Below are 17,069 nucleotides of genomic sequence, written 5' to 3' on the forward strand. Positions count from 1 at the left end.
CGCCCTGGTCTGACGCTCCCGTTATACCTCCCTCGGGGGCAGTTCCAACAGCGCGCAGGCGCACTAAGCCTCAGCGGCGCCCGGAGGCGGGCGTAAGGCGAGGGGGCGGAGCGAGCCGGAGCCTGCGGTTGCGCACTCGCAGGCACCGCCCCTCGGGTTCGCTTCTGGAGCCACGGCGCTAGCAGTGGAAACAACTGAGCTCGTCGTCGAAGTTGAGTTGTCCGAGGTGCGGGCCGTCAACGCAGCCGACGCACCATGGCGTCTGCTGCCCTCGGGCTGCCGCAGAGATGGGTGATGCTCCTCGGCGCGGTGCTGCTGCTGCTTCTGCCCATGGCCTCCGCGCAGGAGACTCCGGGAGTGAGTAAGTCCGGGAAATCGGGGGCGGGGGGGGGGGGGGGCTAGGGGCCGGGGAAGAGGGCGGCTGGGTCTGATCCAGGGCGGAGCCCAGCCCGCAGGCTTTGCGTCCTCTGCACTTGGAGCCGCGGGCGCGGCCGCCACTCCAGGGAATTACGTCGAGCCCTAAGGCACGAAAGGCAGGCCTAGTCGGAACCAGTGCCTTGGCACCTGCTTAGCAGCTGGCTGATTCGGGTTCCATTCGGCGAGCATCTGAACTGCCTGTTAGCAGGTGCCGGGGCCCGCCACTTTGAGGATCTGAGCTCTTAACTTTTTGGGGGGGGGGGAATTGGGGAGCTGGCAGGTTGGGTCCAACTGAGAGGGTCGGCTTGGTCAACTTCTGACCTTAGCTAGGGTTGATGGGATCCAGCTAGAAGGAAAACTCATTCTCCACCATAGTAACTCAGGCTCTCTCAAGGTGTCTTTGCACTCTAGCCTGGCACCGTGTGTTTTCTTTCAGTGACCTTTTGCATGCTGTCGCAGCTCTGTATTTAAGTTTCTTATCTGCTCCCAGGTGTGCCTAGGGTCTGTGACTGCTGCACACTCCTGCTGTCTTGCAGAGTGTGACTAAGGGAGCTGCACCTCGTCGTGGCCCAGGAGACTTGGGGGCTAGATTCCCCAGTGAGGACTTTACATAGGCAGAATACTGGAGAGCCTGTGGAGACAAAGGACTCCTTCCCAGTGGCTCAGGGGTGTCTGCTGCGTTGCTAGAATGCCCCTAGGGAGGAGGGCACCAAACATCCACCTCTTGTCACAGAACATGTGCTAGGTGTGAAATTTACTACTACGTGACATTGTGCAGGAAGATGTCTTACGTTTAAAACAATTCGTGTTTACAAACATACCAACATACATTTACAGAATGCATTACGGTATCCCCAAACTCACCTTTTGGTGTTGTTTGAGTCAGGGTTTCACCACATAGATCAGGCTGGCCTTGAACTCACAGGTATCTGCCTGCCTGTGCCTCCCAAGTGCTGGGAATAAGAGGTGTGCACCGCCATGCCTGGCAAAAAAAAATCACCTTTTGAAATATTTTTGTGTGCTTCACTGAACCAGTAATGGATTATAGATCGGAGAGTGAAATTCATGAAGTTGAGGACACTTTGACAGGGCTTTTGCTTCCTCACTGATGGCATGTGGAATCACTCAGAGCCTCATCTTGTGGGGGGAGGCAGTCCTAAAAGAACCTCGCGGTTGCTGCACCTTCCGCGGGAATACTCAGGCGCAGTGGAGGCTGGTGCGGGTCACCCAGGCGGTGAGTCCTTACTGAACAACCCAGTTTGCAGAGGTATCTGGAGTGCCCCTTCCCCCCCTCTCCCTGAGGAGCCTGCCTTAGTGAACTTAGTGATACTCCTCCATACATGCCTTTTGGGGTGCCCTGCCCCTTCCTTCCCTTCCTCAGTGAGGCGGCCAGGACTGCTTTGTCTAAGCAAGTGTACTCTACTCCCCGATAGTACAGGTGCTCTCTGAGTCCTGACACCACAGAGGGCACCAAGCCCTTCCAAGTGGATTCTGCTTTGGGGCCCAGAAGATGGCAGCAGGAGGCCTTCTGTGTCCTTAGTTTTCAGAGTCAAACCCCTTTCCACGTGTAGGTGCGTCCTTTTGTCCTGAGCGCCTCGCTTGACTCACCTGAAACGTCAGGGACCCACTCAGAAGTGAGTCACCATTTATTGTCTTCCCATTTAATTATTAATAGCATCCAAACTGAACTCTTAAGGCGTAATGCCCCAGAGTCAGGATGTTCGCGGTCAGCACCGAGGAACTGCGGAGACACGTTTTGTTTTTTTTTTTTATCTGCAGCGTGTGGTCGGTTGTGTCCCGAGATGGGGTAAAAGATTTCCGTGTGGCCTTCCAGAAATGTGAGCTTTGAGGCAGCAAATTTCTTTACTAGCCGTGTGAGTCTAGGAGTTCCTTCAGCTAGGGTGCCTGCCATTCATCCTCTCTGGCACACGAGATCTACCCTCTAGTTGGCCCGTGGGGGAGGAGGAAGAGGAGGGGGAGGAGGAAGAGGAGGAGGAGGAAGAGGAGGAGGAGGGGGAGGAGGGCTGGCCCCTGGGGAGTCAGACTGCTTACTAATGGGCAGGCCCAGGGCAGCCAGAGCTCATGATGTGATTCTTGGAACTCAGCTCTTTCCGTTCCCGAAAGTGCAGCTACCCACCCACAGAGCCTGTAACAGATCCGGACCTCATCGTCACTGGGGCCGCTGTGTCCGCTGAGTCCGCTGATAGTAAGCAAGACCATCCTTTCTTGTGGATGACTTTGAAACAGCTGGAGAGTGGGTGGGTGTGTTCGGCACACCCTCAGCTGTCACCATAATGAGAAAGCTCTCAGTGCAGGGTGTGGGAGAGCTGAGGGGGGCGGTACAGTGAGCTCACACGGATGGGGGGGGCAGCTCTCCTGAGTGACTCCGTGCTTGCTGCACTACTCCGTCCCCTCTCTGTGCTTGCTAGGGTCTTTCTTATCTTACCACAAAATATCTGGCCATTTAAAAATGCTTATTGCAAATTGACAAGTTATAATCTTATAGCTTGTTACCTAATTTTCCCAAATCATGGAGTAAATTGTTGAGGTGGTTTGTGCCCCTAAATTCTTCAGGAATTCTCCTAAGAATGAGGATAGTCTCTGCTTAGTTAGAACATAGTTGTTAAAGTGGGACTCGGATGCTTGCCTTACTACATAGTCCACACAGATTAACCAAGTTCCCTAATGGGTCCTTCTGTCCTCTCAGGCTCTGAAGCCTGGGGCCATTTCAAATTGCTTCAACTTTTATATTTCTAATCTCCTCGGTCTCCTCTAAGGTCCTCAGTCCAGCTTGGTCTTCAGAAAGCCAGTTGGTAGAGAGCCCCAGTTTGGTGTTGCCCTCCTTTCCTCCCTCCCTCCTTCCCTCCCTCCCTCCCTTTCTTCCTTCCCATTAAGACATAGTCTCACTATGTAGCTCTGGCTGCCCTGGAACTCACTATGTGAACTAGGCAGGCTTCGAACTCACAGAGATCCACCTGCCTCTGCCTCCTAAGTGCTGGGACTAAAGGCGTGTGTGCCACTGCCCCACTGCACTTCACTGTCCCTCAGGTCTGCCCCAATAGGGAGGCAAGGAGCAGAGCAGGAGCCCAGGAGCCACTCTGCAGTGTGTGTATGTCCCCACCACTGGATTGTTTTTGTAGGCTTAATTTTTTTTATCAATTATATTTTATTATGAACTTATTAAACGAGCCTACCTCTCTTAACAACCCGACTAAACCAAACAATCAGAAAAGCATATTAAAAAACACTACAATTAAACCTTAAAGATATCAGTTCCTGGCATAGTCAGCAGGATTTTAGTAGACCAGCAATTTTACCAAAGTTGCTGCTGTTTTTTGTTTTGTTTTTTAACTTTTTAAGAAAGATTTATTTATTATGTATACAGTGTTCTGCCTGCATGCCAGAAGAGGGAACCAGATCTCATTATAGATGGTTGTGAGCCACCGTGTGGTTGCTGGGAATCGAACTCAGGACCTTTGGAAGAGCAGCCAGTGCTCTTAACCTCTGAGTCATCTCTCCAGCCACACACCAGTTTTTCTTTTGAGATAAATTTTTCCTCCTGTAAAATTAGAAAGCTTGAATGTACCCTTGGACAAGTTTCTCTGTGTAACCTTAGATGCGGACTGCACCTAGCAACCCAGTGAGTCACTGTCTTGCTTCCAGTATGGCCCCAGAAGCACTTGCTCTCGCCCTAGGTGGATGAGTTTACATTGTGTAGAGCTGTTGGACTTGAAAGGTGGTCCTTGATACAAGGCTTCTTTCAGCTGTGTGATGCTGCTCAGTTTCATTGATTTTACTTTTCTTTGTGGCTTGAAGTTGCTGCATTGTGTAGGTATTCCAGTCTGTCTGTCCATCCTTCTAGAAGTGAACATCTGGGCCTTTTCCAGTCATTGTGGATAGAAATGCGGTGAGCATGCCTGCACAGGGTTTCTGTGGGTATGTCGCCTGATGTTTTGAATAAGATACCTCTAGTGGGCTTGCTAGCCACAGGAGTGGCCATTTCTAAAAATGGCTGAGTCAACTCCAAATTGTTGCTGCGTGTCCCTGGTCATCTCTTTAAGTTTAGCCTTTCTTATGCATGCATCCCTTAAAGTTTTAGTTTGCGTTTTTGTGGCTGCCAATGACTTGAGTGCAGTGCTCTTTCCAAAGTGTGCTTCTTTTTTGTTTTCTGGTATAAGGAGATTTATTGTAGATGGGAGGAGGGGAGAGAAAGAAGGGGGAAGGGGAGCCCCAGGGGGACAGAGAGAGGGAAGGAAGCTGAGGAAGTGACAGAGAGCCAAGTGTGCTTGTTTTAAGGGATGGGGGGCAGTAGTAGTGGGTGGCCCCAGTTGGGTAGCATGAGAAAGTCTTGATTTCTATGCTACTTCTATACAGCTGATTTCCCTGAGTCCCAAGGCTGATAGCTGAATAGACTTTGATCCAGTGCTGTGGGTGCTTGGCAGTGTCCCAGGTGCTCTGCATGACTGGCGTGGGCTGACAGCACCGGGCTTCTTGGGTTTGGGGAGTGTAGGCCTGGCTGAAGAAGCTTGCCCCGGGATCTTGAGATCTAGAGGTAAGTTTATAAGCTTGGCTTTGCCTCTAGGCGTTTCACCATATGGCTGTGGCCTCTTGCTCGCAAGAGCATGCCAGTAGAAGTAGGTCCCAACAGGTTAGTGGTTTCATGGTTCGCCTGTAAAGGGGAGCTGTAAAGCATGGCTGTGTTGTGTTTGGAGTCTTTCTTTACCGGAGAGCCCTTGCAGGAGCGGCTCTCCTGGTGACTTGCTTGCAGCAGGATTTGGTTGGGTGCCCTGAAGCAGGCCAGTACCAGCAGAGTCTTGACCATTCGCGGCTGAGGCTCACAGCACCAGTGTCTTCTCTGCCACCTCAGTGATACCTTTGTCTCTCCTGGCAGGCTGTTCTCAGTACACAAACAAATCCTGTGAAGAGTGCCTCAGGAATGTCTCGGTAAGTAGTGTGACCTACGACCCCGAGTCCAAGGAGGTGTGTGTGTGTTTGAAGCGCTCTGCCATTTGGAAATTGTTAGGTGGTTGTTAACTATTACCCCAGCACCTTTCCATGAAAGGCGCACGTTCTCTCTGGTCTAGCCAGTCTCCATGACCCAGTCAGGCAGGGTGGGGATGCTCCCGTCCTGGAGCTGACTGGGACATGTGGCAGGTGTGCTGGCATTAGATGACCAGGAACTGCTCGCCTCTGACTAGGTCTTCTCTAGCGGGTCATTCGACCTCCAAGACCTGTTGCGGGCTGGGATAACAACTTACACAATGGCAGGCACTTGACAGGCAAGTGGGGGCCTTGAATGCACACTCAAGAGTGCACTCTTCTTCCTTCACGTGTGTAGTGCTGTAGTGTCAGCTCCTCTAGCAGGGTCCTTGCCAAGAGAAATGGCTCTCTATGAACCTTACACCATGGTTGTGCCCCAGTGCTGGCGCTTCCCCAAGCTGCCAGGGCTAGTGGGGTCTTCTCTCAATTCCTCACACAGGATTAGGGAAGAACCAGAAACAAGACAGCTGCAGGCCCGTGAGAGAGCTCTGGGCCATGTGGTGCACTGGGAATTCTCAGGCAGCATGTTCCTGTCCCCTTCTTAGTTTCCTTCTATGCCCTTGAGTCAGAAAGAAGCTCCAATTCTGGAGCACAGTCCCCTCATCTTCCGCTCTGTGAAACGGGAAGACTCATGAGGGGACTTTTTGATGGGACGGACATTCATTTGCCCTTCTGGGAGAAGCGGACCAGCAGTCGGGAAATAGCTCCATGGCCCATGTCTTTAGATGTCGTGTGAGGACTCTCGGCGCCTCCAGTGTGGTGGCCTGCTCTCTGGGCTGCCCGGGAGACTTCTGAGCTGCCGCTTGAGACAGAGGAGTTCTGCCTGGGCTTGGATGGGCCAGTGCTTGCCGTGCAGCCTGTTGGGAACTCTCAGGGAGGCACAGAAGTGGAGCGGCAGATGATCAGGAAAGCCTTCAGAGGCTTCTCCCTGGATGGCATCTCAGGGCTGCATAGTTGTGTTGTCCGCCCCGACAGTGGGTTAGTGACAACACAGGTTAGGGCGGTGTTTCCTCTTGGCTCCCACCACAGCACATTAGGAGCATCTTTAAAAGCAGCAGTATATTGTTAAAGTGACAGTACAGGTCTGAGACGTGTCTTGCTACTTTGTGAGACTGACTAAAGGTCAACAGCTGGTCCTGCCTCAGTACTCACATTGGTAGCGTTGAGCAGTGGGGTTTCTTGACTCTGGGTTCTATTTTTTCCTCTAGCACACCATTTCAGCCATAAAAAAAATTTTTTCATTGTTGTACTAGCCTTGTAGCCCTGTTACTATGGGTTATGTGTGATGAGAGCAGAGTCCAGAGAGGGACCTGCCCAGGTCACAGTGGTTAGTCCAGGCATCTGACCCTGCTCTGAACCCAGACAGCAAGGCTTCAGGAAGGCAAGGTGAAGAAGGCCACTCCAGGCCTAAGGGTGCTGCTGAGTTGTTCAGGGACCTCTTATTGTAGTTAAAAAGAGCAGAACATGCCAGGCGTGGTGGCGACAAAGCACCTTCAATCCCTGCACTCAGGGAGGCAGAAGCAGGCGGATCTCCGTGAGTTCGAGGCTAGCCTGGTCTACAAAGTGACTCTAGGGCAGCCAAGGCTACACAGAGAAACCCTGTCTCAAGAAAACAAAAAGGAACAGAATGCTAGCCATTGAGAGTGCTGTGTTCTCTTTGGAGCTCCTGGTCACATGAAAGTGGAAGATGATACCTTGTGACTTGAGCCTTTTTTTTTTTTTTAAGATTTTATTTATTTATTATTATGTATACAGAATACACCGCAGGCCAGAAGAGGTCATCTGATCACATTATAGATGGTTATTAGCCATCATGTGGTTGCTGGGAGTTGAAGTCAGGACCTCTGGAAAAGCAGTCAGTGCTCTTAAAGCTGAGCCATCTCTCTAGCCCAACATGAGCCTTTTTAAAAAATGAATGAGTAACCAAAATTTCTTCAGGACAGAAACCAGGTGTGGTGGCACATGCTTGTAATCCCAGCACTTGGGAGGCAGAGGCATGTGGATCTTTCTGAGTTCGAGGCCAGCCTGGTATATAAACTAAGTTCCAGGGCAGCCAGGGCTACACAGAGAAACTCTGTCTTGAAAAAACCAAAAGAGAACACCCAAACCCAGACAGAACCACTGGAGTAGACGATGTGCTCAGCCGCAAATCTGCAAGACTCCACTGTTGTGGGCCGTGTAATGCCAGGAACCACTGTGAGTGCACAGTGGACACTGTACAGTAGCCCAGCACGTGTTCCAGGGTCTTGTAATAGGTGTTGCTCCAAGTTGAGACCCAGACTTGGGTTTTAATCTTGCTGCAGATTGAGTGGCATGCTTACTCTTGCAGATGGGATGTCCTCTTGGCTCTGGCAGGGCCAGTGCTCTTGAAAGCAGAATTTCTTTGGCCTATGATGTGTGTAGTCTGCTCAGGGACACCTACCTAAGTCAGCTATGCTGCCTTCAGCCCTGTCTATCACTATGTGGTGGGTATGGTGGGCCCTGCTCTGAGTTCTGACATGTGCTGGTGCAACAGTACCATCTCTTCGCTGTTCCGTTCCCACCCTAACACATGAGGGCCTCAGACAGAGTCCCCTGGAGGTTCTCTCCTGCTCTGATCATTGGTTGCGTTGTCCTTCAAAACTGGACACTTTAAAGTACAGTGTAAAGATTGAGGCACAGGACCTCCTAAAGTAGTGACTCCCCTGGACCTCATCATCTGTCCAGCAAACACTTAGGAAGCACCTGCTGGATGCTCAGGTTCCCGTGTCCTGTGTCTCTGGGTGCTTAGTGAAGGCCACAGTTATCTGGCTTCCTGCGCAGTGTGGAAAGCGCACTGTATAGTGTGAGGAGGCAGGCAGTGTTATTGGTCAGGGAATGTGGGCCTTGGGAAGGTGGCTGGTTGGTGGCAGCGCAAGCCTCCTTGAGGATGTGAGGGAACCATTCTCAGGCAGGCTGCAAAGGCCCTGGGAGCAGGGCAGCTCTCAGGACCAAATGGCTCTGTAGGCTGGACAGGGCTGCCAGTCACTGTGTCGGGAATTGAGTAGGGGTATTTGAGAGGTGAATGCCTTAGACACATCCATCCTAGGGAGTGGGTGGTGCAGAGCCCCAAGACGGGGTGGCGGTCTTGCTCTGGTCTGGTGAAAGGCCTCCTGATGCTGGTCTCTTTCAGTGTCTGTGGTGCAACGAGAACAAGGCGTGCTTGGACTACCCCGTGAGGACAATCTTGCCCCCCGCTTCTCTTTGTAAACTGAGTTCTGCTCGCTGGGGCGTTTGCTGGGGTAAGTTGTCTTCATTTACTTCTTAAAACGTCAGTGGCTTCTGATGATTCTGGGGCTTGTGCTCAGTCAGGGGAAAGTTACTAGGAGTGCTGCTGTACTGTGACTCCCAAGGGAAGGAAGCAAGCAGTCCTGTGACAGGCTGCCGTTGGCATGCTGCCAGGGACCTGGGGCTCCGGGAGCAGCAGTAGCCACAGCACCACACAACCCCCATTGTGGGAGGTGGGGAAAGGGCTTTGTAAAGCCTGTTTTCATGTGCCTGTGGATGCTGCTGCCTGGGAACCTGTGTGGGTCCCATGGGCCAGTGACCCCCAACCAAGGACCCTGTCAGCCCAGGTGCCTGTCTGGGGTGGTCATTTTAAGTGTGTTTGTGCTGTGTGTTGCTGCCCCTTTTTTTTTTTTTTTTTTTTTTTTGGTGTGTTAGGTTTGGGGCTGCACAGGCCTCCTCCAGCCCTGTGAAGGTGCAGGTGTTTCTCAGAGCACCGGGGCAAGGGGGTTCTCCTTTTATTTTACTTTTTAAGATTTATTTATTTATTGCTTATACAATATCCTGCCTGCATGTATGCCAGCAATCCAGAAGAGGGCACCAGATCTCATTACAGATGGTTGTGAGCCACCATGTGCTGGTAATTGAACTCAGGACCCCTGGAAGAGCAAACAGTGCTCTTAACCTCTCCAGCCCCAGGGGGATCTTGATGGTTCCTTATGTGTTTGCACCATGGATCCTCTGTCCTCTTACATCTAGTTTAGCTATCTTTACAAAAATACTTCAGGCTCAGAATTCTGTCAGACTTCATGCAAAACAAACCTGGCTATTGCTAAAGCTCAGAGAATCCAGAAAGCAAAGAGGGCTGACACCCTGCGTCTGTTTCGTTTGTCTTTGGTGTCCAAGCACCATTGTGTCTGTCCTTCTGTCCTGGCACAGAAAAGCCTCTGAGGCCTCAGCACTGCCCCCCACTGTGTCCCCTCCTGGTGGTGCTTCTTCCTGCACTGGGAGCACTGACTGGCACTCAGACATCTGCCATCAATGTGTGAATTCTAGACTACCTTGTGGTCTGGGTTATCACTACTCAGAGCAGCAGGGAGACAGTTCTAGAGTGTCTGGAAGTGTACCCCACCCCTAGGTCCTGAGGTGGCCTTCACAGAAGGAAGTCCTGCTTTGAGCATTTCTTCACCTCTCTACGAAGACTGTTCTGCCCTGCATACAGCAATGTCACCTCTCCTCTTTGCACCCCTCCAGGGAGTGGCTTAGAGGGAGGTCACTTGTTTTACCTTTGACTCATTGGGTGGTGTATAGAGAACTGACTGTAACGACTGAAGGTGTTGAGCCGTGTCAGTTGTTGGGTGCCCTTGATAACCGTCCTGTGCAATGAAGGTCCCACTCAGGTTACAGCATGGCCACACAGCACTGTAGCTTATCAGCAAGAGTAGTTACCACACGCTGCCCGTGGAGTAGGCTGGCGCCTGTGGGAGGCAGCCTGAGAGCAGGTCTGCCTCTGGTTCCCAGTGAGCACACCGTTGGTTACCTCTGAGGGTCTTGAGGGACTGGCACCCACTACATGGGACTACACATGGTTGCAACTGCCCTGTGATAGGGTGTTGTTGGCCAGGGTTCATACTCCCCTGAGCAGAGTGGGGCACTCGAGGTTGGGCCACTGAGCTTCCTGGTTTCACCATAGCTCTGGGCGGCTCGTCATACTGATTGTAGTTCAGCACCGTGGACTGTCGGTTCTAACTTTAGAGTCATTTGTTTTCTCCTCTAGGAAAATTATAACCTCAGGGTCTTAATTGTAATGACTTGAAGTGTTATATTCATTTGAAGACAAATGAAGTCTTTACATGTTGACCTTTTGCTCTGAGCGTGGTGTCAATCATTGCTGTCAGGCCATGTTTGCACGTGGGTAGATGTTCCTGTGTGGCTCCAGCCCTGTGAAGGCGCAGGAGTTTAGCAGAGGAGCCCGTCGTGACAGCTCTGCTTTTAGCTGTAACTGACTTGAACTGCTTGTCAGAGAAGCGGTGGGAGTAGGTTGGATTTAGTTAGATCCAGCTGTCTTAATGTTCTCGTGCTTAGGTTGAGTGTTACAGAGTTCTGTAGTCAAAAACTGTACCACCCACTGATGCCTTCTAACTTTCTAACCACACAAGTTGCTACTTTTTGCACCTCCACACTTTCCACCTAGGTACCATTAGACAGAACACGGGGGTTGGAGCTCCCAGGCATCTGAGCAGTTGCAGTGACTGCTTCTGGCCTTAGCATGCTCAGAGACTGAAAGGAGTCCAGGAGATGGGCACAGGCCCCTGCGCTGAGGCTGCCTGCGGGAGCCCAGAGTCAGTCCTCGGCCTCTCTCCTTCTGCAGCCCTGCAGCCAGGGAAGCTGCTTGTGGTGTGCCTGGGTGCAGAGTTGAGCTGGATGGTGACTGGAACGTGTTGGCAAAAGCAGTGCAGGGCTCTTGAACTGGCTCTGGCCTGAATAGAGTAGTAGAAAAGCCTTGACTTGGTTTATTTTTATCTTTTGTTTTTGTTTTTTGAAGATCTATTTATTATATATACAGTGCTCTGCCTGCATATATACCTGCACACCAGAAGAGGGCACCAGATTTCATTATAGATGCTTGTGAGCTACCATGTGGTTGCTGGGAATTGAACTCTGGACCTCTGGAAGAGCACTCAGTGCTCTTAACCTCTGAGCCATCTCTCCAGTCCCCCAACCCCCTGCCTGGCTGGTTTTAATTTAAACATCTTAAAGAGAAATTTAGAAGAGCCTTAAAATTTATTTTCAGTTTGTATCAGTTCCTAAAGTTGGCTCTACCAGCACTTCATGCCTCTGAGTGACACTGGGCAGCCATATTCAGATACTAGGGCTGGGATGTGCATGTATTGGTGGTCAGGGCACTGCCCCATCTGTTGCTAGCACTAGGGAGTTAAGAGGCCTTGGGAACAGACACATTGACGTCTTTCTTTCTTCCAGTCTTAAGTGGGGAAAAGTCTGTCTTGTCTCATTAGTTTGTTGTGGTTAATTTATTTATATATATATAAGATATATATATATCTTAAGTTGTAGCCACTGGCTGAAAGGACCCACATGCCCAAGCCTCATGTTTAGGACTGCTCCTGTGACAAAAAGTAGTATGCTTTGGGGGCGGAGGCAGGCCATACTTGCTGAGGTTTAAACTTTATTCCTGGACTTCCAGTGAACTTTGAGGCCTTGATCATCACCATGTCGGTGCTTGGGGGCTCTGTGCTCCTGGGCATCACTGTGTGCTGCTGCTGCTGTTGCCGCCGGAAGAAGAGCCGGAAGCCAGACAAGAGCGATGAGAGGGCCATCAGAGAGCAGGAGGAGAGGAGAGTGCGGCAGGAGGAGAGGTGAGGCTAGGCCCCTTGCTCAGGAGCTTGCCTCTGAATTTATAACAAGGAGGCCATGGGAAACAAGGGCTGTGAGTCACACGTTTTCTCCATTTCTAAAAATGTATCGTGTGTCTTGTCCAGCATCTCCTGGGCTGTACTGAGAAGCTGGCAGGAATCTCAAAGGGGTCATTGGCCGTGTCTCAGAGTTCAGGCTAGCTGGTCTACCTCTTCCACTGGGAGAGGAGGCTTGCAGAGCCTGTGCTGCGGTGCTCTGGCCTGGCCTCGAGTACTGCTGTTCCAGCCCCAGCCCCTAACAATGAAGAAGCCTGACTGCGGTCGTGAACACTGACTTGTGCTTACTAGTTCCCAGAGCACTGAATTCTCATGTGTGCTGGGGTCTCATGCAGCCTCGGGGCAGATGGTGAGCGTGCTTTCAGCTCTGAAGCGGGTACCACTAAGTAGATGGTAATTACTTTTCCTGGTCACCAGATACAAGGTTTTGACCTGTCTGCATTTTCTCTCTGAGAACTTTTTTAAAAAGATTATGGTATTAGACATTTGAATTTATTATTACTGTTTTTTCTTCAAGTAGGGATCCCACTCCATAGCCCACTCTGGCCTTGAACTCTTCATCTTCCTGCCTTGGTCTCTTGAGTGCTGCAGCAACAGGTGGTCACCACCATGTCCACTCAGAATTAGTTTATGGAGAAGAACAGAATGGCCATCAGAGCAGCCTCAGCAGTCTGGCTTTGCAGTCACCCTGCTGGTCAAGTGGTGGGTGTGGCCTCGTGGCCACAGTCATCATCACTTTCTTTTTGGGGAGCTCAAGGAAAGTGCTGAAGGAGCCATAGGCTCTGCTCGAGGAAGTGAAAGGGCTGGGAGTTTGAGATGGCCCTGCTTGTCTGTCATAAACAGATGTGACTTACTATTTCTTTCTTTCTTTCTTTTTTTTAGGAGAGCAGAGATGAAGTCGAGACATGATGAAATCAGGAAGAAATATGGTAAGAGTGGGATGTGTTTCTCTTGACTGGTTTTGATCTGGGCAGCTACTGCTTTTCTGGACAACCGTCCTCCACTGAGGACAGCAGTTACCAGGGCACCACCGGAGACTAACTGTACCGAGTGCCTCAAGAGAACAGGTGGCTTTAATCTTCTTTGGTTCTCATGAAGAATGATACTTCAGGAGGGCTGTTCATGGCTGCTTGTCCATTTGCCTTAAAGTAGCATATGCCTGTGTCTGTGAGGTTCTGGGCTGTCTGTGCAGTCCTTCCCTCATGTGTGTCTCTTCTTCCTGTCTTATGGGGTTAGACTATCCTTCTTTATCCGAGAATTGGCTGAGGCTAAGACTTGCCCTCCTACCCTCCCTCCTTCCTGCTTTCTGACTGCATCATCTTGCTTGGAGAAGCTGGGGAGTGACTGAAGGAGCCAGCCTGATCCCGGGTGCCAAGTGCAAGCCTCTTTTGTTCAGTCGGAGTAAGAGGCCCAGCATGGTGGAGACTCACTGTCTCCAGTGTGCCACACGATGCTGTGTTTTGCTCTTGTTTCTGCTGCTCTCAGCTGGTTCTGAGCTGGTCTTAAAGCTCAGAACAGGTGCTCGAGCTTCTGCCTGGTCTTGCAACTCCAGGGGTTGGGTGCTGCACCCTGGTGCACCTCACACACCTAGATACGGGCCCATACAGCTGCGAGAAGGAAGGCTCCAGCTGTGAACCCAGTTTTTGGCCTTGAATTACTGCCTTAACAGGTGAAATCTGATGAAGAAAACTCTAACATTTTTCCCAAAATATGCATTAAAATTATTTATTTACTCTGTGTGTGTGTGTGTGTGTGTGTATGTGTGTGAACATATATGTGTGTATTTGTGTTTGTGTGTGTGCATACAAACATGCTAACATGCCCTCTGGAGGTCAAGGATGACTTCTGGGAGCCAATTCTCTTCTGCCATGTGGGTCCTGGGGAACTGAGGAGTGCTGTAGCTCCTGCTGCAGGCTCTGCGTGCTGTGGCCTAGGCTTGGATTAGGGCTTCTGTGACGTCAGCTGCTGCACTTGACCCTGGCTAGACCTCATCTCCTTTCTACTGATTTTTGTCCCGCTGTTTTGTCCTTGCTTCATCTTTACATGCCCATGGGTTCTTCTGGGTGGGTAAACATAGAGATACTCGTGTCTCTGCCCTAACAGGATCCTGTAGGTAGATGACTACACTGGTCTCACACCATCTTGTCATACAGGTTTGTGGCAGTCAGGACAATGAGGGCGGTGTGAGACAAGGAATGAGGTGGTGGGGTAGCAGAAGAGAGATGCAAATAAATGACGGAGTAGAAATAAAGAAGAATGGGTCGGGCCACAGATTTATAGGCAAATTCTTCCTTTGTCCCAGGCCTACTATGACACTTGACTGTCAGCTTGGTGGCGTGTGCTCTTTCATAGTCCTGGTTCTCCAGGCCCAGCCACAGCACTTGGGGGCATTGAGGGGAAGCGGCTTGTGTGTTTTCTGTGTGAATCCTGCCATGGCTGAAGGAAACACGTGCATGTGCGGGACCTTTCCTGACTTCCTGTGATCTCAGCTGTGGCTTGTTTCTTGGGAACTGTGGCGATTTCTTTCCTGACAAAATTTATTTCAGTTTTAAAGTTATCTGTAGCTCAGCTTCAGCGAAGGCCCAGGAGGAGCTTGCTTAGAACTGTGGTCAAGTCTTTCATGTAAAACGTGCCTGAGGTGTATTGTGTTTTATGGAGTGAAGTAGGTGGTTTTGTTTCATTTTGTGTTTCTTTGTTTGGTTTGGAATTTTAGTTTTTTGAGACATGGTCTCACTATGTAACTCTGGTTGGCCTAGAACTCCACTGGTAGACCAGGTTAGCCTCTAACTCACAGAGAGCCACTGGTCTCTGCCTCCTTAGTGCAAGCCTAGCCTTTTGTTTGTTTGTTTGTTTTTAAAGATTTATTTATGTATTACTATGTATACAGTGTTCTGCCTGCATGTATACCTATCGGACAGAAGAGGGCATCAAATCACATTACAGATGGTTGTGAACCACCATGTGGTTGCTGGGAATTGAACTCAGGAACTTTGGAAGAGCAGGTGGCACTCTTAACCACTGAGCTATTGTTTTGCTTTTCTTTTGAGATAGTTTCTTGTTCTGTAACCCAAGCTGGGCTCAAACTCCCAACAGTCCCCTGTCTTAGCTTCCCTAGGGCTAGGATTGTGGGTGTAATCCAGAACACCCAAGGCCATACATTACTTTTGTGAGTTTGTATCCAGTTGAGTGAGTGAATTTGTAAACCAAGTTTTTTTTTCCCTCTCCCCCAGGTCTGTTTAAAGAACAAAACCCGTATGAGAAGTTCTAAAGCAGCCGGCACATACTTGTGGCAGATCTTGCAATTCCAAATTTTCCTGGGAGTGCACTCTCCAGCAGAGCCTGCGGAGACCTCACCACCACAGCCATCCTTGGCCTGGGTGACCCCTCAAGCCTTAGCATGGGCACCGGAGTGGCCTTGAGAGGACAATCCTGCTCTTGTTCCCTCTATCTCTCTATGTAATCACCTGAGACACTAATCTTGTTGATGTCCTTTTTTGGGGGAGGAAATGTACTTGGTCCCCACAGTCTTCAAGCCGATTACAAAGCTGGCAGCCTAGGGGCTGACTAGCCACTGAGTGGCCTTGCTGCAAGATTCACATTGCAACACCCAGAGTCCTGTTTACTCTGTTACGGCAAGAATTGACCCACCACTCTCCCTTCTCCAAGGCTGCACCTTGTCTGCAGGCCCGTTTCTGTGGCATGCCATTGCTTTAGTTTGGAGCCTTTTGGAAGAGGCACCATCTCCACAGTCTGGTAAAGATTTGCTTTCTAACCCAGCTGTATCCAATAAGCACAAGAGCTTCTAAAGTTACCTGAAGTCTTTATTCCTTCAGGAAACAGCCTTACCAAACCTTTAATGAAAAGTCCAGGCCTCTTGGATAGGGTTTTTCATTTGTCCTAAACTGAGAGTCTTTTTACCCATGGGAAATCTGAGATGTGAATTCAGTTTGATCCTTTTGTGAGGGCCGACCCTCTGCCTCAGGCCTCTCCAGCTATGGTGATGCACAGTCACATGGCCTCCGAGGGGCTTTTGTGTAGGAATCTGGCATCTCCCCAGCTGGTCCTGTATGTATCATGGAGGATGAAGAGCTTGCCCACCAGCCATCCCATTGTGGAAACTGAGTATGTAGGAAGCTAGGAGGACCCCGCCCCATACTTCTACTAGAAAAACTGCCTGAGCACACATAACACACCCACCTCACCTCACACCCTGCTTCCAGCCCTGTCTCAGCTCACTGTATCGGACACATCAGCATGGGCCCTCGGAAGCTTGTCAGGGGACATTCAGGTCCCCATAATTCCGTCCAGTGTACATTTCTCTGAAATCCAGATGTGTCCCTAGTAAGCAGATCACACGTCTGATGGGTGGGAAAGGAGGAAAGATACCCATCCTGGGAAAGCAGCCACCATCAGATGCAGTGGCCTTAATGCAGGCTCCCTCATGCCTGAGACTGTCATCTAGCACTTGGTCACCTTTTCAACTCTGTCAGTCTGTCCAGGGATTAACATGTCTCTCTTCCAATTTCCACAAACTAAAGGAATGACCTTTACCACAATCTGGAGTCTTACCATTTTTCTGACTTGTTAGGCATCTGATGTAATCTAAAGCATCTTCAAACATTAAGTATTGTAGCAGCCAATGAGAGTCGTCTTTTCACTGTCTATTGAAAGGGAGCCCTCCTCACAGGCCTTGATGGACTTTGTATCACTATGTAGCACATGTAAATCATATCTGTTAGGTTGCTGAGCTAATGTTAGAGTGACCAACTGCTAGATGCAGAGTTTTTAATTCTCCAGCGTGGAGATGCAGCAGGTGCTCGCTGGACTGGTCTGTGTCCGCCTCTGAGCAGCATGAGGAGCAGCCACAGAACCAAGCCCGAGACCATCACGCCCGATGCCTTACTTTTTAACCACTTTCCAATAAAATGGTTGAATATG

The 17,069-nt window shown here is 50.4% G+C and overlaps 1 protein-coding gene across 1 annotated transcript; it reads left to right on the forward strand.

The window, feature by feature from the left end:
• The first annotated feature begins 126 nt into the window (after window positions 1–126).
• PTTG1IP (PTTG1 interacting protein) lies at window positions 127–17,069 on the forward strand. The gene is made up of 6 exons (XM_084754310.1): window positions 127–361; window positions 5,309–5,361; window positions 8,609–8,717; window positions 11,906–12,077; window positions 13,014–13,060; window positions 15,362–17,069. The coding sequence occupies exons 1-6, from the start codon at window positions 256–258 to the stop codon at window positions 15,397–15,399; spliced, it is 525 nt and encodes a 174-aa protein (XP_084610436.1). The 5' UTR covers window positions 127–255; the 3' UTR covers window positions 15,400–17,069.

This window comes from Acomys minous (genome assembly GCF_964271855.1).
Source record: "Acomys minous genome assembly, chromosome: 13".
In the NCBI taxonomy this organism is placed as follows: domain Eukaryota; kingdom Metazoa; phylum Chordata; class Mammalia; order Rodentia; family Muridae; genus Acomys; species Acomys minous.